General features: G+C 38.9%; 1 protein-coding gene across 1 annotated transcript in view; it reads right to left on the reverse strand.

Moving 5' to 3' along the window:
* CEP112 (centrosomal protein 112kDa) overlaps positions 1-26,527 on the reverse strand; it is a 489,757-nt gene that overhangs the window by 347,488 nt on the left and 115,742 nt on the right. The window contains exons 14-18 of the mRNA XM_006886401.1: positions 15,106-15,260; positions 14,458-14,587; positions 13,317-13,409; positions 12,282-12,341; positions 3,324-3,403 (exon numbers count right to left, since the gene is read on the reverse strand). Coding sequence (XP_006886463.1) covers positions 3,324-3,403; positions 12,282-12,341; positions 13,317-13,409; positions 14,458-14,587; positions 15,106-15,260 — 518 coding nt within the window. The remainder of the gene's footprint in view (positions 1-3,323; positions 3,404-12,281; positions 12,342-13,316; positions 13,410-14,457; positions 14,588-15,105; positions 15,261-26,527) is intronic.

Consider the following 26,527-nt stretch of genomic DNA (forward strand, 5'->3'; position numbering starts at 1 on the left):
TGGATCCTTACACTCATTCTACAGTAATGGTTCTAAGCAATATTTATCCTTATGGGACTGAGTTAGTTCATTCAGCGTAACGCTCTCCAGTCGTCCCAAGTTAGGTAATAATTTACAGAATCATTACTCCTGCGTGTTGCGTGGTATTCCACTGTGTGAATGTACCTCGTCTTTTTATTTTTTGACAGCTGGTGCCAGGAGTGTTGATTGTGGAGCCAAGCAAGCTGAAATTGTTAACAATCTCTTCTCCAACCGTCATGGTGCTTTCAACTGGCCCAGTGGTGAGATTATTTGTCTTCTTCATCATGACCTTCAATCCGTACTGAAGCCTCCAGTCGTAAAGTGTGTGACTAGGCCCTAATTCTGAGGGACCTCTGAGTGAATCTGATGAACTTCTTGGGTAATCCAGTGCTTAAGACCTTTCCATCGCCCAGCACCTCCTCAACAAGTAGTCTTCATATGCCTCGCCTGGACAATAAATTGTTAAGAGAGCACTACACTCAAGGTTATTTCTCCTAGGTTATCATTTTCTTTCAGCCCAATACCACAAAAAATGCCTATATGCTGAAGGCAATGAACAAGTATTTGTTAATTTTGTTGTTATTTAGTAGTGTTTTCTTTAGGAATAAAAATTACAAATCAATAAGCCAATGAAGAGAGAACAAGGAAATTTTAAAGAGGGAAAATTTCATAAACAAAGGAAGTTAACATTTTAAAGAAGGGGAAATAATGAATGAGTAACAAGGTGGCAACAATGGGCAGAGGCACAGCCTCTGAGGTTGACTGAGGGTGTCAGAGGCTCAGGCAGGGCTGCATGCTGCTGTACAGGACTTGCTAGGAGGCAAACTTGAGCACAACAGCCCGCCTTGAAGAAAGGACATCCGAGTTGGCTGTTTGCTGCATCTGATGGCCATCCTGATGAGCACGTGAGAGAAGTCTTCGGGGTATGTCTGATGTGTATTATTGCTCTTTTCCCCTCAAAAGCGGGTGTCCTTGAGCCTTTGCCTAGGGTGGAGGTCTGCTCAAAGGCGTGGCTTTAAAACCCCCCAGGAGTTTAAATTTATTAATGAATGAATATTCCTGAAATGGCACAGCAATCTTTTGTCTATTTGCTGAACTGGACAACTTGATGTTGCTGTGATGCTGCACTCTCTTCCATAGTTTTGTCAGAAACCCTAATTGTTACCCACTATGTACAATGTCTGGATGAGCTTCCAGACTGATTTATGCTGGGAATCAGGAGTGGCATCCACTTCCTAAACTAGATGCCTCTGGAAACTCTAAGAACTCTCTAAACTCTATAAATGTGGAAAGTGGTGTGGCACTTTCTCAAAAAGTTGCAAATAGAGATACCATTTAAACCAGCAATTCCACTACTGGAATGTACCCTAGAGAGACCATAAACGACATCCAAACAGATACATGCACACCCATGTTTATTGCAGCTTTGTTCACAATAACAAGGAGTTGGAAACAACCTAAGTGCCCATCAACAAACGAATGGCTAGAGAAGCTGCGGTTTATTCACACAATGGAATACTATGCTGCATTGAAAAACAAGGAACTCCTGCAATATTATTCAAAATGGGTGAGCCTGGAGGACATTATACTGAGTGAAATATCTCAGTCACAAAAGGACAAATATATAGTGCCACTATTGTAGAATGAGGCTGACATCAGGGTGGGGTTAAGACTGAGAAAAACCGGATCAATTATGTTTACTGCATTGAAGCCAATGAGGGAGAGAATAGTTTAAAATTAATATATTTTAGGGCATTATGATTATCATAAGAGTCTGGAATGAGGGTTGCAGAGTGGAGTATACTTGGGGTAGGGGTGGGGGTGTGCGGGGGTATTGTGTACCAATGAAGGAGTTTTGCTTTTCAAGGAGAGGAGCGAACTGGGAGTGGGGGTGGGGGTTGGGGTGAGGTGAGTGGGGAGAAAAGTGCAACAATGAATGAATGGAATTCCAAAATATCTGTAGATGTTCATTAAAATGAATAATAAAAAGTACTAATAAAAAATATAAATGTACAGAAATGATGGTAGTTATAGAATAGAGTCTTGTACAGAGCTCGGGTCTTTTGTACAAAACTTTCAGTCATAGTCGACTTGATGACACTTAACCACTGCTAAATGAAACTAGTGCTGTTTATATCTGGAAGAACACTCTTCCACTTTGTAAATCACTCTTTGTCAATGTACAGTATAAAGTAACCTGGGCTGCCGTGATGCTGAACCTTGTACCATTGGGGGATCAAATACCAGAATGGTTTCCCAATGTGGACAGTGTTTGGTGGAGCTTCCAGTTGTAAAACAGTTTCGGAAGCAGTAGTAGCATCCACTTCCTAAACCACATGCCTCTGGAACTTTATGAACCTGGAACTGACAATACTTATGGAAAGGCATTAGGACTTACGGTCATAGAGTTGCTATGAGTTGCACTTGACTCAACAGCAATCAACAACAAGAAGTTCAGAAAGAACATTACTCAGACAAACTTAGGATCAGGTCTGCTTGGGAAGAGGTCATAAAGATTTCCTCTGCCTTGCTATGATTCAGTCACAGCTTTTCTGGCAGTTGGGGAGACACATTAAACTCTAGGAAATTTCCCTCCTAAGTCACTTTCTCAGATCTGCTGACTTTGGGTTCTCACCACCATGGATTGTATCATAAATGCCAAATGTAGTATGTTTCCAAGCAGAGCCTAAGTTCCTCTGGCAACTACATGCTGCCTCGAAGATGGTCAGAATTCAATAAATACTGTATCACGATTTCTCAGCTAAAAGCTGCAAGGGAAAATCTAGTTATCAATGGGACCTAATCACTCAGTACACAAACAGAAAAGACAAATCAAACCTAATACTTTTATGTATGTTTAAATATTAAATCATTGACAAAATCTTTCTTAAGTAATGCTTTTCTAATAGTCCATGTTCAGACAACTAAACGTTTTTTTTACCCAAGTTTCTCAACAAAGTCTACACACAGATGGTCTTCTAAGAGGGCTCTAAGGCCTAAATTGCCATTTTTTTAAAAATCTGTTTTCATTTAAGAGTAAGAAAGCATCTGAAACCACTAAGTTCTATTTTCTTACATTCCTATCACTTAGAAACAGCTGAACTGATTTTTCCTTTTAAAAAAAAATTTACTGGCTAGTAATTAAATTCTGAAAATAGAGATTTGCGATGGAAAACTGACTCGAACTCGACCATGGTGTAGCTCTAATAAAAATATGACCTTCGAGTTAGTTATGGAATTGGGCTCACTGTTTAGTGTAAAGAGTATTTAATTTTTTTTTAATCTATTACGATTTTACTCACTTCAAAGCCTCCTCAAATTTTCGAATTTTCTTTTGAGCATCTTCTTTCTCTTTGTCAAGTTCGTCCTCCAAGTCACGAACCTGCCACGAGAAAGGCACGTAAAACGAGCTGAATGGCAAGTCAACTGCACTCACAGGAGAAATACAAGCAGCGAAAATGTTGTCTTAAATGCATTTTGATAGAAAATGAGTTTGAGGCATTTTAAGACAGAGCTTAGGCTAACCGCAACCATTTGCCAGAGAAGCCTTTCAATGTTACCAATTTCCTGCTCACAGCCAGCAGAGTGGTTCTACCAGCAAGTGAATTCTCTGCGAAGAAACCGATGTGTAAGAACTTCAAACAGGGAGCAATCGCTACTGAACAAATGCTTCATTAATACAGCTCAGGAAGACGAGTCTATGAGATCCAAGGCAGTGCAGTAAGTAATGCTTCTGCGGGCACACACGCCCAAACACACTTGAACTATGATAAAACAGTCTTCTCATCGACTGGTAGGAATGAGTCACCAGCCTTTTCCTGAGCTGGGAGAAAGCTTCCCCTTCAGCACTCGTGACGAATATCTTTCCTAAATGAGTCTGTGGGCGCCCTAGTGGAGTAGTGGGTCGTGAGTTCCACTGCAGATCCAGAGGCCCAGCTTCTCCCGAACGCACCACTCCTGGGACGCTCTGCAGGAGAAAGACGAGCCGCTTCCTCCCATGAAGATGGACAGGCTCCCAATCCCAGGGGAGCAGCACTAGGAAACTAAGAGTCAGAACCAGCTTGATGGTATTGGGTAGTGAGTGAACTAAACAAGTAGGTGATGTAGCAGCATCAATACTAGGAGCCAAATGAAACGTTTTCTAGAAAGCTCTTCATAGTGAATGCAGGTAAAGCTACCTGTGAGTATAATTTAGAGATCTTAAAAAAGAAAAGGGAAACTTCGGTATTAATGGAGAGAAAAGGAGACATAAACAGTGGCCACTATTCCACAAACGTGGGAACAGGAAGGAGACACTAACTGAGGATAGAGAAGACTCAGGTGGGGCAGGAATCACACCTGGTTGGCAACCTCAATAAGAGGAAGGGCAACAAGAACAACAAAACACACGCATTGTGACAAAGTGCATCCAATACTAAGCCGTGCCGGCCAAAAGTTACTTCTGGACAGTGAGGTACACAAAAGAGAACAGAAATTATAATCAAACCAAAAGGAAAGAGAACAAACTTCTCATGAGGCTCTCTGAGGAGCTCTGGTGGCCAAGCGGGTAAAGTGGTGTACTGCAAGCCCAGAAGCAGGCAGTCTGAATCCACCAGCGGCATATGGAAAATGAGCAGTCTCCTTCTGTGTGATTTACGGCCTCTGGAAATCCACCGGAGGGTGAGCTATGAGTCGCTTGAACTTGACAGCAATGAGTTGAGGTTGATTAAACCGGAATAAAAGCACTACTAACACGAAAGTACACTTGGACCTAAGAGATAGCCAGCCAGCTAGTCAGGTCAGCTCCAACACACAGTGACTTTGGTACAACAGAAGCAGCTAGTGTCCAGTCTGAGATATCTTCATGGTCACATGGCCAAGTCTGTCACTGCAGCTATTGTGCCATTCCATCTCACAAAGGTCTTCCTACTTTGCCATAGGTGGGCCTCCACGTCACCAACTATGATGCCCTCCTCCAGTCACTGAGCTTTCCTGTGTCCAGGTAAGTGAATGCTCTTAAGGTTCACTCTCCATTAAAAAGACCAGATGCTACTGGAATCTGTCATCCACCTCTTAGTTTATCAGAGGACAGTGGCTCATGTGTTCCTGTGATGCTGCGAACCAAGCTATTGGTATTTTTAAATAATAACTAGGTCCTTCAAGATGGACAGACTTCGGCAGAGCTTCCAGACGAAGACAAACGAGCAGGAAAACACTGACGATCTAGTTTCAAAAATCAGGCACTAAAAACCTCTGGATCACACAGAAGATTGCTCAGCAATGTAAAGATTTTACATGTGTTTTCCTATCAGAAAAATAATTTCTTCAAATACAATCTTAAGGGGAAGAGTAGGGGGTAAGTCACTGAAAAGAAAAGCCAACAAAAAAGGGAAAATAAAATAAAAAGCCCACAGATCTAGTCAAGCTTTAAGGGGCGACCATCTGGGCAAAAAGTTTGCAGGAGAAAGCAGTAACAGCAGAGTTAAAGCTTCGATTGTCATTTTACAATTTTCTGTTAGCATTTACCTATCATTAATAATCTGAGCCTAACTTATAACATTTCTGTGAATTTTAAGTCTCTCTTATAATGTAGCTAGATTTGAATCTTGACCCAAGTTACCTCTGACCAAGTGAGTCAGCATTCTGTCTTCACTACCATTGAGCATCAAATATGTTATTTAATGAACCACGAACCAGAAAGCCGCGGCACGTGAGCCACCGTGCTCCACCAGTGAGCTACATCCCATCTATCTATGGTCAACTCTGATCTTTGACAAGGAGATGAAATCAGTGAAGTGGGGGAATGACAGCCTTTTTAACAAATGGTGTTGGCAAAATTGGAAAAATATCTGCAAAAGACTCAAGCAAGACCCACACCTCACTCCATACACAAAAACCAACTCAAGGTGGATCATGGACCTAGGACTAAAACCAAGGACTATAAAATTCATTACAGAAAAGCTAGGAACAACACTAGAAGTCCTAATCCACAACATAAACAGTCTTCCCAGTATCCTGGAAAACCTACAACCAGGAGAAGATAACATAGATGAATGGGATCTTCTAAGACTCAAATCCCTATGCACATCCAAAAACTTCTCCAACAGGGTAAAAAGGGAAGCCACTGACTGGGAAAAAGTATTCGGTAATAACATATCAGATAAGGGATTTCTATCCAGAATTTATGAAATACTTGAGCACCACAACAAGATAAAGGTAAATAATCCAATAGAAAAATGGGCACAGGATATGAACAGGCACTTCACCAAAGACGACATTCAGATGGCTAACAAACACATGAAGAAATGCTCAAAATCCCTAGCCCTAAGAGAGATGCAAATTAAAACAACTATGAGATATCATTTCACCCCAGTCAAAATAGCAAAATTTAACAGAACAGCAAGCAACAAATGCTGGCGAGGTTGTGGAGAAACTGGAACCCTGATTCACTGTTGGTGGGAGTGTAAAATGGTACAACCCCTGTGGAAAGCAGTATGGCGCTTTCTCAAAAAGTTGTAAAGAGAGATACCATTTGACCCAGCAATTCCACTACTGGGAATATACCCTGAAGAGACCATAGCTGACATCCAAGCAGATATATGCACACCCATGTTTATTGCAGCTTTGTTCACAATAGCAAGGAGTTGGAAACAACCTAAGTGCCCATCAACAAACGAATGGCTAGAGAAGCTGTGGTATATTCGCACAATGGAATACTATGCTGCATTAAAAAACAAGGAACTCATGCAATGTTATTCAAAATGGTTGACTCTGGAGAACATTATGCTGAGTGAAATATCCCAGTCACAAAAGGACAAATATTACATGATGCCACTGTTGTAGAATGGGACTGTCCTTGGGGTTGGGGAGAGACTGAGTAAGATGGGTTCAATAATATATACTGCACTGAAACAGAGGAGGGAGAAAACTGTTTAAAAGAGATATATAAGTAGGTATTTCTGTCATCACAGGAGACTAGAGCGAGGGCTACATGGTGGAGGGGACCTGGGGGAGGGTTTGTAAAACAATGAAAGAATCTTTTCTTTTACTTTTCCATAATTTTTGACTCATGTACTTATAACTTGTTAGTCAAATTTGTGTCTTCTAGGTTGCAACACCCCCATGATACATCTTCAAGGATATGAACATGTACGGCCAAGCACAATCAATAAGAGTGCATCTAAATTCCAAAATCAATCTCCATAATAGTCTATGTGTTTCCTACTGCCAAAGGGGCCCTTTAGAGTAGTGAGAGAAGATCTTCACCCTGAAACCCACAGCATCCCTTTTCAGCAGGAAGTAGCTAAGAGAATACGCCATCCCCTTTTCCTTATGACACAGGGTGAAGTCTCTCTCAAGGAGGAGTGATAGGGAATGGCAAAGGACACACTGACAAAGAAGATTAATCAGAACTGGCTTTGACAAGCACTGTGGCATTTGGACAAGAACAAACTGGGAGGAGGGTAGAGAGAATAGTGCAACAATGAATGAATGGAAACCCAAAATCTCTGTAAATGTTTATGAAAATTAATAAAATATAATTATAGAAAAAAATATGTTATTTAATGAGAAGCTAGTAAACAGGGTGTCAGGAATCCATAGGAGATGCCATTTTGGAAGTTCAATCTGAATGGATCTCTTTTAGGTTTTTCTTTGACACAAGTCTTTGTTCTTACTCCATGAACAAAACCTGCAGTTATGTGGTGATTTCCCAGGAGTGCAAGGCCAGTAGCTGATCAGACCTCCTGGGATGGTTACCCATCACAAGCACCTTAACAGCCTCAGCTGCCTTCTCTGAAAACTAGTTAACAACTGTGCTATGTCAAAGAATCAAGATGAGTTAGCAAGTTACTTTGTGCAAAAACCCCTTAGCACAGTATCAGGAATGTAACAATGCTCTGTAAGTGTTAGTTATTACTGTTCCCTCCCTAAGTCCAATGCACTAAACAAACATTTCTTGGATGTTGGGATGTCATTATGAACATTCGAAATCACAATATACCACCACACAGTACTTCCCTCACATGGACTGCTTGTCCTTCCAGAAAATGGCCCCTGAAGGCTGGACACTTCCAGCCCTCACTCTGCAAATCCTCTCCGCCACTTCTTGATGCTAGTCAGCGTGTAACTAGGCCATGAGCCAGCTGACTGCTTCTGAAATGATCAGAAGGCCCTCTGAAGCAGGAGTGGGCCTGTTTGGGTGGGAGGCTGGCGACCTCCCTCTGAGTTACTCAAGACTGGATCAATGCACAGACCTGTATGCTGGGTTTCCTTAAACCTAGAAGCTGTTTCTCATTTATCCTTCTACCCCCAGAGCTTAGGAAAATACCTGGCCCATGCTAGTACAGTCAACACATTCTGCTCTGGGTTTATAGGGATTTTTAAAAAACGTAAATTTATTTTGTATGTGTAAGGGTCTTTTCCGTTAGTTTTTGTTTTTAAGATCATTTTGGGTGGTAAGTAATTGAACACCAGGTAAATGAAAAATAACTGTACACTGATTTCAAGAATAAGAATAAATATGTAGAGGAGGAAACACCTTTATTTATCTTTATGTAAAAGAAAACTAAAGAACAATAACTTAAAAACAGAGGATATATAGTGTCAACCATTTCTTCTTTAATGTACTGATGATGGTAGGGAAAATAAGGTTAGAACTGACTTGGCTGTAATCCTTTTTCTTGTGTATATTAATACCAAAAATCCACTAATAAAAGTGATATGTAAGAAAAAGGAAAGCAAATACTTAAGGATATACACATATCGTCAAGCAAGAGCACTTAGAGTAATTGGGTTAAGTAGCCAGAAGCATGTCTAACGAATACTTATTAAATATGTGTATTTACACTCCTGTCTCCCCAAAATTCAAGCTATCAAGAAAGATACATGTATAAGTAAGAAAAGGATTCTGTCCCATGAGGGAGCAGCACCCCTGTGCTTGGGACCAGACACCGTCAAGAGGCCTGAGCTGGTGCTGACCCGGACATCGCTTAGCTGTGTGTCCGTGTCTCTTAACCTCTCGAACCTCCACGTCCCTAAGTGAAAAATATGAGGGACTGGGCCGTGTGACTTTTAGAACTCTTTCTACAGTACGTATTCATGTCTGAAATGTCCATGCAAGTATCTTTAAAAGGAAATCATGGGGGGGGGGTGTTACAATGTATATTAAGTTGAAATACAGAGCCCTATATGATTATATGCAAAACGGTGGAAATTTTAAATGATTTTTTAACCTAATTAAAGGCACTGGCTTCACTTCAATGATCTGGAACTCCATCCATCTTCCACCTCATCTATCAAATCGTTGTATCAAAACAATCTTATGCAGATACTTCAAAATCCCTCACATTTCAGATATACATGCTTAACATCTGTCTCGAGAACTTCTCTAGGTAAACAGCACCATCTTTTCCTCTCTGGAGCCTGTTTGGAAAACAAGCACTAGTTTATTTGGAGGAGGCAGGTGTTTCCTTGCTAGTAAAATCATTTAGCCCAACCATTTCCTGATTGAACAGATTAGGACACTTCATCAAACAATGACATTGAGTTTTACGACCCATTATTTGTTTGATGTTCAAAGATCTTAAGAGCAGGCAGTGGCCGCTACAGATCAATAAAGACCATTAGGTAATGTGTGTGTGCTTAAATTAGGGACAGCATCTGATGCTAACTGCTTCTCGCACCTCAAAGACAAGCTGGAATGCTATGCTCCTGCCATGTTGCTTTCTTGTAAGCATGAGGAAATAATGTCATTCAGATGGCATTTCCTCCTCATGAACAGATAGAGATTCTGAACCAAGTTTTATACCGAAAGTTCTTGAAAGTGCACACCTGTAACTGTGTCTAACAAACAAAAGCTCTCTATACATGCCATTTCGCTATCCAGTTACACAGCCGAGGACTGGGGAAGATTTATGTCAGTTCTTTGAGCAGTCAAAAAGGATATTCCCCGAGGGGGGTACAAGACATCAAATCTTCAAGGCTTGAGATCACAGCAGGCTTCATAAAGGAAGAAGAACAGATGTCAATTTAAAAGGGGAGGATTATGGAGTTAATAGTAAAACAAAAAAAGTGACATGCAGAGCAAGAGTTTCTTCCAATATAAATAAGGCCAGAAGCATATGCAATAGGCGTACATGCGCTGCTTCTGCGTTTAAAGGTTGCTATGATTTTAAACAAGTCTTATTTACACTGAAAACAATTAGCACAGTTTAACGAGTTACTTTATTAGAAAGCGAGACCAACTGACACTGCATGAAAAGAGAGAAACTTCAGTTGTGAAGTCTCATAGAAAGAATCTGGGTCTGCTGCCTGAAGTGAAATAGAGTAAGAATGGTCAGAAGGTTACAGGATAAAGATGAATGGAGCTCTCATATTTCGTTTCAACTGTGTGTCCGTCAGGAAGAGGCAGTGATAGCAGAAACCCCCGTTTACTGAGTGACTAAGTTCTCAAAGATACGCACAGGAGAAAGACTGTCTTTCTAATTGTATCTCCCATCTAACAGTCCTCAGGAGGACTTTAAAAAGTATGAGACTGGGGTATATTCATTTACAAGGTACAAAGACAACATCTCTCGGGAAGAGGGCTGACCATAATTTAAGATGGAGCAGGAGCCAGGAAGGTCTGTCTAAAGGGCTAGAACGCTAGAGATCTGCCCAGAGAACCACACCCACAGGTTCCAGGTGTCCTATCCTGCAGAGAGAGAGACTAGGGATAGGCATGTTCTTCTTCTAGCAGATATTTCTCCTTCCTCTGTGAGCATTATTTTGCAGAAATGAGAAAGATGTAAGATCTTCTATTGAGCTGGATTAAAATGACAACAATAAAAAAAATCTAGAATAATTTTAAAGCACTCATAAGAAAGTCAACACATGACATTAGAGATACTCACAATGCTAGATAACAAGAGCATTCTTCTTCCTAGACATGAAATTTCTGAGGACCAAAGTCTACGTCCTACTCACCCTAAGCTCTCAGTCCCACCAACCTAAGGATTAGCAGGATACCTTTCCCAGTGTAGGCTTTTATCATCTGCTGAGTAGAATATGTGTGTAGGTAACAGGTGATATCACAAAGTGCTCTGACACTTTTGACATTAATCATGATTAATTTTAAACTGTACACAGTTTATTATTTTTAAAAGTTAATCTTTATCTCATTTTCCATTTTTGTGTGTGCACGTTTTACAAGTGAGCTCATTTTATGTTAGAATAATTACAGAAGCAAACCCAAAATATGTTGGTTTTTTATTTCCCACACATGTCATTTAATGAAATCATCCCCCTGCAGAGAGTTGGTGGCTGGGTGGGTCTAAACAAGCAACCATTCTATTGGCAGGTCTCTTACTCTCTCTGTCACTCTTCCACACGGCTTATTCCAAAGAACAGTGTTAAACCTGACATGTTACCATCATAAATCTGCTGTGCTCTGCAGTTTACAGTGTTTGGTGTTAAGACGGTGTCAGCAAAGCCCACGTTATTACTGATAACAGGGTGCCAATACGTGTTAGTAGAAATAATTTTCTAAATGACAAGAAGTAACTATTAAACCATTTTTTTAAAATAGTGGACAATTATGTCTGGTTTTTTTCTCTACTTGTTAAATACTAAACATTCTTATTGCACTTAGGATTCAACAGAAGACAAAATAATTCCCATCTATTGTATATTTTCAAACTAGCAGAAAGCATAAAATTTCTAAGTCTTACAAGAAGTTAACACAGTAACTCTAAAACCTGCTGTCACTGGGCACATTCCATCTCTCAGCATCCCGAAAAGGGTTTCTGAGGCTGAAATCTTTATGGAACTATACCACCACTTTTTCTTCCACAGGGTGGCTGGTGAATTCAAACTACCTACCTTTTCATTAGTAGGCAAGTACTTTAACCACTACGTCACCAAACCCAATACCATCAAGTCCCTTCTAGTACATAGCAACCCAAGGCTCTAGATCTTAATTGAAACAGATTGCCTTATGAGGGAGCAGCTAAATGAACTGGCACTACCAACCTTTTAACAGCTCACTGCTTAATCCACTATGAAATAAGGTCTAACATTAAATAAAACTTCACAGTAAGTGGTGCATACAAGTGTTTGTTTCTAATACTAGTAAAATTAATAACAAAAATAAACTGTTTCTGAATATGAACAACAAAGAAAATCTGATTACTGGTTAGCTGAAATAAACTTAGAAGTAAATGCGTGGATTTCTAAAAATCAGTCCTCCTTATTGTTTCTTTTTCTATTTAAAATATTTTGCAGGTTATCATAAGACATATTACCTTTTTTTCACAGGTATGTTTTAAATTCTTTTTCTCCATTTGAAATTTATCTTCTTGATCCTGGAAAATGAAAATTTTAAAAAAATGTTTCTTTTTATTACAACTAAATGTAATACTATAGGTAATACAACTGAACCTAACAAAATCAATACACTCACTGGCAAAGTTTGGCTCAAATTTTGAGTATTTACTAAGACCCCAATTGTCTAATTTTGCAAATCACAAGTAGAAAGGTAAATAGCTTTGTAATGTTGTTGTTGATTGCCATCGAGTCGAGCACGACTCCTAGTGGCCCTAGGAACAAAAGGCCTGGCACAAAATCTTAGCTGCCAAATGTTATTCCTCTCAATAGTAGCTAACTGGTCGTGGGACAGATACTTTCTTACCTTCAAGGTTAGGACACACAGCTAACTGGTCGTGGGACAGATACTTTCTTACCGTCAAGGTTAGGACACACTTTAAAAATAACCAAATGAGTAAATATGAAGATGATAAATGTCAAGTGTCACACACCCACATTTCTGATACTTTTTAACAAGAAAAAAGAAAGGGAGGATGAAAAACTGAGCAAGCGCAGAGAGAAAGAGATTATGAAAAATGGGCAGATAATACTGCAAAAGAGGGGAAACTGCTGTAAAACAATACTTCTGCATTTGGACAAAAATATTGCACACGTTGTATGCTGTTTTTTACAAACTGCACAATCCTCTTGGGCTTAGTTTCCTTCGAGCACCTTATGTGCAAGTGTGTTCTTTCTGTGACAGCGTCATATGGGAAAAACATAGTATACTGAAATGTGATTATGGATAAATCTAGTCTAAAAAATTAGAAAATAAAAATTATCTTTGTTCTCCCTACCCGTTAGCATCTACCTTTGTAAAGGAAAATAAATAAGATGAAAAATAATGTCACACACTAAAAGAATAAGAAGTGACTACTTGAATTTCTGAGGTCCTTTTCATTGACTCACATTTATACAAATAAAAAGAGAAGAGTTTTTGTGATTGTTCATCTGTGTAAAAGTACATAATTCACCTTTAGTTGCTGCATTCTTTGATATTCCGAATCCTGTAATTGCTCTTTTAATAAAGAGACAGTCTTTTCTAATTCTTGAATCAAAGCAGATGCCTAGGAAAGGTTAAGAACAAGAAGCAGAGTGTTGGTTTTTGGACTACTTTATAACATCTATATAGCTAAAGGGAAAATTTACCTTTTCCCCCTGAAAATTCAATTAGAATTAAAATTCTCTATAAGGGAAAAAAACCTCAAGCCCACAAGTCTCGAACTGACTATGATTCACATTACCCTCCCAACACATTTCCGAGACAACCAGTAACAGGTGCGCACTATCTCCTCATCCTCCATACTTCATCCGGTGAACCTGAACTGCCAGCCTTCCAGTGCACAACCCACCACGTAACCCACTAAGGCTCTTGGAAACGTCAGTAAATCTAAAGTTTAAAAGTCTTTTTAAAAAAACTATAAAAGTTAATCTCTTAAGATAAAATTATAAATAAAATTCTACACAGTATTCATTTAAAGCTATGATAATATAATATTAAGGTAGAAATAAGTGGATTTATGGAGAACTGCTTCAATTTTTAGACCAAATTTGCTGGAATACTGAATTCACAGACTATCAGATAATTGACTACTTTAAGACTGGAGGCATCAGACTCACTGTGGAGAAAGAACATAACTCAAATTATGTGGGTGCTGGAGAGTGGAGAGAGAGAGAGAGAGAGAGAGAGAGAGAGAGAGAGAGTGTATTTCTCCAAGAAAACCAAAGCAGAACCAAGATTTTAAAATATTACACAGTATTAGATAACTATTAACATAACTGTAAGTTTGCTCAGATTGTTGGGGTTTTTACTTTAAGAACACAGGTATATGAAATGGCTCACTTACTCTGGTAGAATTTAGTTTACTAAGATAATATTTTTGTTATCCTTATATATTTTAAGATCTTTAAAATACAAACTATGTACCCCACACATTCAGCATTTCAATTATCGATGCCAATAGGAATTTTTGGAGTTTCAGCTATCCTAAGAATAAGGCAAAGAAAAGACTAGGTTCAAATGTCACACACTTAGCTTCTACCTGACGGAGGGTGGTGAAATGCTGAGGAAGGAAATGACGCTGTGGGTGAAGACAGTCACCAGCATAGATATACCTTTGAAGCTGAAAGAGCTTGCTCCTGCTTCAGAAGGTTTATATCAGCATCAAATTTGGTTTGTAACAGCTTCATGTTTTGTTCATAATCATTTATAAGACGCTCCTTCTCTTTATGCAGTGTGTTACGCCTAAAACCAGTAAGCAAAAACAACAGATTTCCATTAATTTTAGAACCAATCTCTAAAACAGACTCTTAAGTCAATCAAAATCAAATGTCTTATTTGCCAGTGTATCAAGCAAGTCACAATCTACATTTTAATTAACATGTTGCCGCAAATGATGGCAAATGGGTATCTAAGCAGGGGTTGTCAATTTAAAAGTTGCAGCAACGTGTTAACTTGTAAATATTATGTTTCGAGGTCAACTGCACAAGCCCACTGCTACCAAGCAGACTGACTCCCACAGGACAGGTCAAGGCAGAACTGCTGTGCGGGGCTTTACAGGAGAAGACTGCGAAGTTCTTCCCTAGAGTAGCTAGTGGGTTCACACTATTAGCCTTTTGGTTAACTGGCTGCTGAGTGTATAATCACAGTGCCATCTGGGTGCCTTTCAAAAGCATAAAGTGGGATTAGTTTTGGCAAGCACCTCATTTACATAACTAACATTAGTATTTCACAGCCACCCAAGAGTTGACTTCTGACAGTACCTCGACTTGACTTCTTGTAATTCACTGCACGTTATCTGGTAACATCTCTCAAGTTCTATTTTCTCCTGAATTAATTTCTGTCTCTGTAAATTACTGTTCTCTACTTCTCCAGTCAGTTGCTGGACTCGGGCCTCCAACTCTTTGACCATCTGGTTCTAAAAGAAAAGATCATTGTTATAGCAATCTCTGATTGACGTTGTAACACTTATCAGTAAGTAGCCTAGTAAAAATATACAGTCCCTTGAGATAGGAATGAAGAAATAAATTTATCATAAATCATACCTCTCAATTAATCAGAACTTTAAAAACATAGTGTTTCCTATTATAAGAGTAAAACTATCATGGTTATATATTATTAGTCATTCAATGAATATTTACTGAAACTGGTATTATGCCAGGTTTCAGGGATGCAGCAATAAAGAAGGCAAAGTCCTTCTCCCCAGAATCCTTAGGCCTCTTTCAGGTAAGTACTCAGAGAATACCCAGCAGTGTTCTTTGTTCTTCACTTAAAAGTTTTCAAATGTTCTTAAATGATAAAAGTAATGCAGTAATAGTTTTAGACAAAAAAATCTGTAATTTCAATATTTTAATCTAATAACCACCATCACTCAAGCGGACAGAAAGGTTGCATTACAAAGTATAATACTTGTGCCAAGTATTTTCAGTTTTGCTTTATTTTATTCCTTTTCACCATTTCATCAAAATTTCCTTTCACCTCATCTCAGAGCCAACAGACAACATGATGATAAATGAAGAAAAGACTGAAGTTGTCAATGATTTCATTGTTCTTGGATCCACAATGCATGCCCCTGGTCACAGCAGTCAAGAAATCAAAATACGTGTTGCAAAGGGAAAATGTGCCATCAAAGACATCTTTAAAATGTTAAAGAGCAAGGGGATCCATGCCTGATCCAAACCGTGGTATTTTCAACTGACTCAGAAGCACCTGAAAATTGGGCAACGAATAACGAGGACAAAAGAATTTTCTTTTAAAAGAATCAATGCTTTTGAACTGTGGTACTGTCGAAGAGTACGGAATATACCATGAACTGCCAAAAGAACAAACGAATCTGTCCTGAAAGAAGTGTAACCAGGGTGCTCCTCAAAGGCAAAGAGAGGGGGACTTCGTCACACATACTCGGCACGTTATCCGAAGGGGCATTAAGTCGTGTGCCAGCGAAAGGGAGGGAGGACGACTTTCAACAAGGTGGACCGACAGGCACGACAGTAGTAGTGATTGTCACGGTGCTGCAGAATAAAGGCAGGGGTCCAATCTGCAGAACACAGGGCTTCTATCACTTCGAGTTGGCCTGAAGGAACTAACAACAACATTTCTTCTACGAGAAACATTAGAAATAAAGTTTTCCTTGGAGTATATTCCTAGTAGTAGAAATTGTAGGGTCATAGGGAGTTTCTTTGTTCAAATTTTTAAGGAAATGCAAAAATGTCTTCCAGAGTGGTAAGAGAGATTTGTATACCAATGTTCACAGTGACATTATTCACCACCACAAAAACATAATAGTCTATGTGTTTCCTACTGCCAAAGGGGCCCTTTAGAGTAGTGAGAGAAACCCTGAAACCCACAGCGTCCCTTTTCAGCAGGAAGTAGCTAAGAGAATACGCCATCCCCTTTTCCTTATGAATCAGGGTGAAGTCTCTCTCAGGGAGGAGTGATAGGGAATGGCAAGGGACACACTGACAAAGGAGATTAATCAGAACTGGCTTTGACAAGCACTGTGGCAATTGGACAATTAAAACAGACATTCAGATGGCGGGGAAGAAGAACAAACTGGGGAGGAGGGTGGAGAGAATGGTGCAGCAATGAAGGAATGAAAACCCAAAATCTCTGTAAATGTTCATTAAAACTAATAAAATTTAATAAAATAAAAAAAAACATGGAAACAGCACAAATGTTCAACCACAGCCAAATGGACTGAGAACTTCTGGTACATTCACATAACGGAATACTGTGTAGCGCTCAGGAGCGGCGATTTCTAAAAACATTACATAACTTGGGAGAGGGTGCAGAGTATTATGAGTGAACGAACACAGGCTCAAAGGACAAATACTGCACAAGATCATTATTGTTAAAATAGAAGGATAACTAGTAAAACAAGTATGGGAACTCAAGCAGGGGAGGGCTGAGGATGGGGAGGGTGAAACTACAGAGTTACACAGTTTGGTGGAGGTAGAGAGAGGGGAAAGGAAATGGGAAGGATCTGGGTAAAAAGGGAGGGTAATCAATATATAAATATATATATTATATATATAATATAAAAACTTTATATTTTATAAAATATAAAGCAGACAAAGCAAAGTATTATAATGAAATGGGCAAAGAACTGGAGTAAAAAAATCAAAAGGGTCGAAGTCACTCGGCATTTCTTAAGCTGAAGGAACTAAGTAACAAATTGTAGCCTTGCGTTGCAATATTTAAGAATGTTATGGGCAGAATACGGAATGATCAATGAAGCATTAAAAGAAGATGGAAGGAATAAACATAGTCACTGTACCAAAAAGAATTGGCCGACACAGAATAATTTCAAGGAACAACATACGATCAAGAAGCAATGGTGATGAAGGAGGAAGTTCAGGCTACTCTGAAGGACTTAGCAAAAATAAAGCCCCAGGAATTGATGGAATATCAATTGATATATTTCAACAAACATGCTGCCCCTGGATGTGCTCACCAGTTTGTGTCAAGGATTCTGGAGGACAACTACCTGACCAACTGACTGGAAGAGATCCATATTTCTTCTCAATCCAATAAAAAGATGACCTGATAGAGTATGGAAATTATCAAACAATATCATTCATATCACACACAAGCAAAATTCTACTGAAGATTATCCAGAAATGACTGGAAGAGTACACTGACAGAGAACTACCAGAAATACAAGCTAGGTTTAGAAGAGGCCATGGCACTAGAGACATTATTGCCAATGTCAGATGGATCTTGGTAGAAAGCAGAGAGTACCAGAGGGATAACTATCTGTGTTTCACTGATTATTTAAAGACATTTGTCTGTGTAGATAACAACAAATTGTGTTAATCTTAAGGAGAATGGGAATCTGAGAAAATCTGATAGTGCTTATGCAAAGCTCATACTTGGACCAGAAAGCAGTCCTCAGAACAGAGCAGGCAAATACTGCACAGTTCAAAATCAGGAAGGGAGTGCGTCAGGGATCCATCCTGTCTCAATACCTTCTCAATCTATATCTAGAACATATCATTCAGGAGGCTGGGCTTTATGAGGAGGAATGTGGCATCAGGACTGGAGGAAGACTGATCAGCAACCTATGTTATATAGATGCCACAACCTTGCTTGCTGAAACTGCGGAGAACCTGAAGCACTTGCTGCAGAATGTCAAAGACTGTAATCTTCAATATGAATTGAAGCTCAACCAAAAAAAAAAAAAAAAAAAAAAAAATTCTCTCATCATTGGGCCAACTAACAGCAGTATGATGGATGGAGAAGAGATTGAGGTTGTTAACAGTTACAGCTTGCTCGGCTCCAAAATCAACACTCTTGTCACCAGTAGTCAAGAAATTAAAAGACAAATTGCAGTTGGAAAATCTGCTTTTAGAGACCTCCAGAGTACTGAGAACCAACAATGTCAGTCTAGAGACTAAGGTGTGCCTGATTCAGACCATGGTCTTTGCAATTGCCTGCTATGCCTCAGAGAACAGGACAATGACTAATGATGACAGAAGAAGAATCAGTGTCTCTGAGTTCTGGTGCTAGAGAAGTCTTGAACATATCATAGACTGCTAACAAATCAAATGGATCTGTCTTGGAGAGGGTGAAATCAAGTTTCTCCTTGGAGGCTAAGATTTTGAAGCTTCCTCTCACATACTGTGGGCATGTGGCCAGAAGGGATTGATCCTCAGAGAAGGACATCATGCTCAGAAGAGTGAAGGAATGGTGCAGGAGAGGAAGACCCTGGATGAGACAGACTGATACTATAACTCAGGCAATTGGGGTAGGTGGTCAGAGTCAATGAGACTGGCTCAGGACAGGGCAAGCTTCAGAGTTGTTATACATGGGGTCACTATGAGTCACAGATGACTCAATGGCACATAACAACAACAACAACAACAACAATGTATGGGAATGATTGTATGAAACACAATGTGGATGAATAGTGTGAGACACAATGTATATAAACTTTGTAAACTAATCAATAAAAAATGAGGTTTAAAAATGAAATAATACTGGTTGTTGTTTTGATCTTTTTCTTCCACACCACCTCCTCATTTTCATTCTTCTGAGTCTTATTATTTGTGTTTTCTTATTTGAGTCCAAAAATACCCTCCTAGTATTTTTCAATTTGGGAGAAAGTCTTTTAATGAATAATATGTGTTCCTGAAATCTCACTTCTTTCATTGCCTTCTTGTTTGCACTTTTAGAGTTTTATCAGATAAATTAATATTGAAAGGTACACCTGGAAGCATTGCCTTTGCATTTCATGTCTTCAGTTGGTACATTCTGGTTCACTTTGCTTCTTATCAATGACTCCTCTGCTTTTAAAGTTGCTTTCAAAAGATAGTTTTCATTTCTTAATATATATTCAAAACTGTCCTCATTTCAAAATATTCATTACCTGGATGAATACATCTTTTATCTTCCAGTATTAAAATGGTAGAATAAGTAAGACTTGAATTTCTTTTCTTTCTCTTGGAAATTATTCTCTTCTACCAAAAGGAGAGAAGAAGGACCAGAAACAGAACTGCAATTTCCATCTTGCTCGATCCTCTCAGTCCACTTCTGCCTATAGCTGCAATGGGGTAGCCTGCAGCAGGCCACACGCCCAGTGAGAAGTGTAACACTCAGAGCCATTCAAAAGCATCCCTCTGAAGACAATGAAGAGCTCCGTGGACCAGGGAAAGTGAACATGCTGGAAGTGTTCACTGCTGAGCATCTTCCAATCCACAGTGGAGGAGGAGAGCAGGGAAACTGGACACCAAGCATCTAGGACTGGCAGATCCAAGATCCTGAGATCAGAGATGGACAAAGATGGCCAGTAACTCTACACAAGGACCAGCCTCCCTAAAACATTGCCAAATTCTTGGCATGACAGAGCAGGTGCCAAGAAACCAAGAAAAAGGCTGCTGAAAACCAGAGCTGCTATCAGTCCTATGACCTACTCAAAGGTCAAAGAATGGAGATTGCCCAGAGTCTGTTAACAGGCGCCATGAAATCAACTGACTCCTGGTCCATCCTGTCCATGCTCACCATGTCGTTGTGCGTAATCCCAATGTTGTAGTCTCTGTGTTAACCCATCTTGTTAAAGGTCTTCCTCCTCTTCTCTAACTTTTCACCTTTCTAAGCATAGCGTCCTCTTCCACCTCTTGGTTATTCCTCTTTATAAAATGGTCCAAGTATGTGAGACAAAGTCCTTACCTCTAAGAGATAGGCCATGGTATATTTAAAAGTTTTTTGCCAACACAATTCAAAAGCATGAAAGAGGCAAGCACCGAACAATATTAATAGTTCTAACAGTACTTCCACATCTCACAGAGCCAAAGATCATATGCCCTAAAAGGGTCTCTCTTAACAAATAACTCAGAGTCTACGTATGTATAATGCACACATCCAGGAGTTAAGGTGGTTTCATTGTAAGGAGCTGCATTGCCAAGTAGAAGTTGTTGGGGGCGTGAATCCATCAGCTGTTCCACAGGAGAAAAATGGACAATCTCCTCCTACGCAATTTACAGCCTCTGAAAATCTGCTGGAAGGTCAGCTATGAGTTGGTTCCAACTCAAAGATACACAACAATGCACATCTTATAGAAAAAGGGGATACATACAATTGCTTATGGTACAGCTGGTGTTTATCAAATGGGCAGTCAGGTGAGTAGGTGCTGTCTCTAAGGAGTGGATATACAATTAAGAAGTCCTGGAACTGTACCAAACAGAACAATAATGAGAGATAAGACGAAGATTACAAGTTAAGAAAAAAAAAATATTGTTACCATCATGAAGAACAACAATGATCAATCAAACTGGAAGGACTAGGGAGTACAGGAATCAGAGTAAGAGCAGAAGAAACTAAATAATAGCAAGTTTAAGATCAAAACAAAACAAAAATAGTAGGATTTTTCAGATATTGAACCTGAAGCACGCACTAAGACAACTCTTATTAGAAGCTGGCATGCGTTCTCATAAAGGAACACTATTAAAAGCAACCCCACTGCGCAGTAAATGCTAAATAATATGAAAGTGTCTTCTGTATCAAAACCACAGAATGTATCTTCTGCATTAAACCTATATTTACTGGACAAACAGTTTTGTTTATATGCATATCAAATTTTGACCCAAGGAACAAGTTACAGGATTTCTTTTTTTTTTTTTTTGATTTTCAAGTTTTATTTATTAAGGACATTTAAACAATCACTAATAGACAAGTGGATCAGAAAGTTTATCACGTTATCCAGTGTAAATAGCTTCTAGAGAGAATCAGATTAGACTGAAAATTGAGTCAGAGCTGCTATTTTAGGTTTCTTTTATATTTAGATATTTAATAACAGAAGAGGTAAAAATACCTTTGCTACTGTAGGTAAAAAAACTTTCCATAAATTGCCTCTCTTCTTGAGGTCTGTGGAAATCCCTTTCTAGCTCTTTATAATCCTTTTAAAGATTTGTACCTGCATTTCTTAGTGGAAGGGCTGACCCCTGGAATTTTTGCCCAAGTTTCCAACTTCTCATGCTACAGGGCAGTTATCCGCATTTGGGAACCCAGAAAGCCCAAAATATGCTGGTACAAATGCAAACAAAAACTCTTTACTGATCCTAGCTTCTCAGGTTTAGCATCTGGCTGCCTCCATCTTTTCTCACATGCTCACCTACTTGCATTTCCTTCTCTTGTTGAAAAGCCCCATCTCCTTCTCCTACAAAAGTTTCAAGGTGACCTCAGATAGATTTATAAAGAAGTGATCTATAAACTAGAAATTAATTAACACTGGAGCAAAAGAAGCAAGAACCAAGAAGTTTAGCTCCTCTTCCATTCTTCCTATTCTTTCATAACAAGGAGAATAAATCAGTAACTTAAATAGGCTTATAAATTATATATTGCCTCTACCCATATTTCTTCATTCCTCACAAAACTTCTGCAACATGTATTACCACTTTAAAGACTCAGAATGACGCTGACAGATTCTAACTATCTTGTCCAAGGTCGCAAAACTAGGCATGAGCTCCCTAAAGATTGTGGATAGAATGGAAGAGTAAATGAAGGACCAAGTTATTTTACTTAATGTACCCTTAGATAACTATAGAACAATAATTTCAGTACAAAAACTTGGAGTTTATAGTAGGCAGAACAAGGGCCACACACAGATGTCCATGTGCTAATCTACAAAATATGAGTATGTTGTTACATGGCAAAAAGCAGTTAAGGAATTAAAGTTGCAGGTGGAATTAAGGGGGCTGAACAATTGACTCTGAGATGAATATTGTCTATTACCCAGGTAGACTTTATATAATCACAAGACTCTGCATGTGGAAGAGGGAGACATGAACGTCAATGTACAATTGGTACAGTGAGAGAAGGACTCACCTGGCCCTTATGACAAAAGAGATCAACAAGTCCAAAAATGAAGAAGTCTTTAAAGACAAGAAAGGGCAGAAAACTGATGGTCACCAGGATTTCTACTAATTTATGATTTCCTTTTTTTCACATTGTGTAGTTTATTGAAACTCAACTGTATTATAGATCAAGAACTACCTATATAACAAATATGTAGCTTAAAACAACTGAAATTTATTCTCACGTAGTTTCACATGCTGTAAATATGAAATCAAGATGTTAAAAGAGCTGAAATGAAGATGTTACAAGGCCTACACTTTCCCTAAAGGCTTGCCTGCCCCTTCCAGCTTCTGGTGGTTTCAACCTTCCTTGACTTGTCAATCTCTGCCTCCATTTTCACATAATCATATTTCGTTAAAAGCATTTTCTGAATTGTTTTACACACAATTCTAGGCACAAAGTAAGTATAAAAGTTTATATATATTATGAATTATAATGAGAACAGCAATAATATTTAGCTTTAAAAATGTTAATAGAAAGAGCTGAGAGAATACAATATATAATGAAGTTTTCAAAAAGGAGGAAAAATTACTCCAAAAGAAACCGTGCTGCTTTTCAGGCTGTTAACCATGTGACAATACATGCCAACAGGTTCAGAGAGGGAATCAATAACTATATAGAGATTAATACACAGGTTACCTTGTTTGCAAAGAGAACACCACAATGAGAACTCCATGGTGGCACAAAAAAGGCCAATCTGGAATTCGTTAAAGGACATGGTTTATAAGCATAAGTTCTGGTGGGCATTAGATCAGGAATTCAAGTTCTCAATCATGGGAAACAGGATAAATTGCACCCGTGGGATATAGAGAAAGGGACAGCAACTGGCAGGTTGCTGGAAGAGTCCAGGAATGATGAAACAATGGCTTAGATTCAAATGGTAGCTGTGGAAACAGAAGGGAGAAAAACAGATACAAAAATATATTCATAAAAGCCTGACTGAGTGAAATATAGAAAGAAAGATGAGAAGTAAAAAAAAATGGAAAGTCTTTTCAGGTTAAAAATCTAGCGTCCAGAAAAAAAAAAGATGATACTGTCAAATGGGAATAAAAAGAAGGCTTGAGAAAATAGGCTCTTTTTATAGGGACTAAGTCTTAGGTAAGAGAAAATATTCTGTGGGAAACAGGCTATAAACCTGATGAGAATATAATAAGAACTACAGTTCAACACAAGAAAATCAAACAATGAATAAACCCCTTTTAATGAAAGTTTAAAAAAGGACCATATTATTATCTCAATTGATGAAAAAAATATGATTTTTTTAAAATCCATATCTTCTGATGATGAAAGTAAAAGAGCAATAGTATAAATACTATTTTTTTAGAAGATAAAAAAAGTGCTCTTTAATTCATTTTCACAATGTGAAAAAGATATTAAGGGAAAGATAACTGAATACTAACATTTTCATTAATATAAATATAATTGATAAGAAAACATAATTTAATCTACACAAATTTATCTATCTATATTAATAATAAACTTGTACTTGGACCAAGAGGCAGTCGTCAGAACAGAGTAAGGAAACACTGGCTCAAAATTGGGAAAAGAGGATGTGTCCTATCTCCATACCCTTTCAATCTATGTACAGAAAAGATTATCTGCGAGCCTGGGCTCTGGGCTCTATGTGGAGAAATGTGGCATTAGGATTGGAGGAAGACTCATCAACAATCTGCATTATGCAGATGACACAACCCTGCTTGCTGAAACTGAGGAGGACCTAAGGCTCTTACTGCAGAAAGTCAAGGACTACAGGCTTCAATATGGATTGAAGCTCAAAATAAAAAAAAAACAAAGATTCTCATCACCAGGCCGACTGGCAGTATCATGATAGATGGTCAAGAGACTTAGATCGTTAACAGGTTTAGTTTGCTTGGCTCCACAATCAACAGTCTTGGCACCAGTAGCCAGGAAATTAAAAGATGTATTGCACTAGGAGAGTCTGCTGTCAGAGACCTCTCCAAAGCACTGAAGAGTAATGATGTCGGTCAGACTAAGGTGCGTCTGATCCAGGCCATGGTTTCTGCAATCACTTTTTTAAATTTTTATTATTATTATAATTATTTTTATGTGTGTACCGTCAAATTGGATCTGACTGGTACAGGAGGAGATTGTCCCTCTTTCTTCAGCAGAGCATCTGGTGGATTTGAACCACGCACCTCTGTGGTTGCTGCAATCACTTTCTATGCATCAGAGAGCTGGACAATGACTAGGGATGATAGAAGGAGAATTGATGCTTTTGAGCTATGATACTAGAGAAGAGTACTGAATATACTATGAACTGCTAAGAAAACAAACAGGTTTATCCTAGAGAGTGTGAAACCAGGCTGCTCCCTGGAGGCAAAGACTCAGAAGCTCCGTCTGACATAATCTGGATATGTTGCAAGGTGGGACCAGTCCTTGGAGAGGGCCATCATGCTTGGGAGGGTGCAGGGACAGGACAGGAGAGGAAGACCCTCGATGAGATGGATTGATTCAGTGACTGGGTAAACAGGGGTAGGTTTAGGGCTATTGTACCTAAGGTCACCATGAGTTGCAATGTTGTCAGTTTGAGGACTAAGATGCATGTGATTCAGCCCATGGTATTTCTGATAAATTACTGTGCATCTGAGAGCTAGACAATGACTAAGGATAGAAGAAAAATTGATGCCTTTGAACTGTGGTGTTGGAGAAGAGTGCTGAACATCCCAGGAGCAGCCAAAAGAACAAATACATACTGTATTGAAGAAAGGTCAGCCAAAGTGCTCCTTGGAGGCAAAGACGATAAGGTTTCGCCTCATACACTTCAGGCATGTTGCTAGGAGAGGAGACTCCTTGGAGATGGATATCACGCTTGAAAAGATAGAGGGCTGGCAAAGGAGAGGAAAACCCTCAACCAGATGGACTGACACAGTGACTGCTGCTTTGGGCTCTAGTGTGTCAGGATGTGTCAGGATGGTACAGGATAGGACAGCATTCAGATCTGTCGTTCATAGGGTTGCTAGCGGTCAGACTCAACTCAACGGCACCAAACAACAATACAACCACTTGACCAGGGAAAGGATCAGGCTGGCTTAACATTTAAAACTCAACTAACACCATGCCCCATATTAATAGTCTAAAGCAAAGAAAGAGCACAATCATCTCAACACAAAGAGAAAAAGCACTTGATATTTTAACATCAAATTAAGACACAGACTTTCTAAACCGGAACTTCTTCAATGTGATAAAAAGGAATCTACAAAAACAAATCTGACAAAAATAGCTAACTGTGAAAAACTAAATGCTTTCACCCTAAAAGAGAAGTAAAAGGTCTCCAAGTATAAAAGGTCTACTTTCTCAATTTCTGAAGGTGATAAAATATTATTGATTATGGTATTAGCTATATGACTGTATATCTCTGTCAAAACTCATTTAATTAAACACCTAAAAAAAGTAAATGTCAGTATATTTAAATTACATCTTTAGGAAAGTCTTCTGTCAGGGACTGCTCCAGAATGCTGAGCAATGATGCAGTCTAGAGACTGAGGTGCACCTGATCAAGGCCATAATCTTCTCAATTGCTTGCTATGCATCTGACAGCTGGCCAATGACTAAAGCAATGTTTACACACAGATAAAATCATTCTTAGATGTTTACTAGAGTTGTTAAGGGAGGGTGAGAGGATTAAAAGTAGATAATACATATTTAATGTATTAAGGGAAACACAAAGTACAATACGGAATATACTCTACACAGTGTTATTAAAGGAAGGGAAAACAGAAATGTAGAAGGATGAATGGGAATCAGATTTATCGGGAAGTGGTAAAGTACAACTACATTATGTGTGTTGCAGTGAATGTTATAAAACTAAATGTG

This window comes from Elephantulus edwardii, unplaced genomic scaffold, assembly GCF_000299155.1.
Source record: "Elephantulus edwardii isolate Elephantulus edwardi_28Jun2011 unplaced genomic scaffold, EleEdw1.0 scaffold00048, whole genome shotgun sequence".
Lineage (NCBI taxonomy): Eukaryota > Metazoa > Chordata > Mammalia > Macroscelidea > Macroscelididae > Elephantulus > Elephantulus edwardii.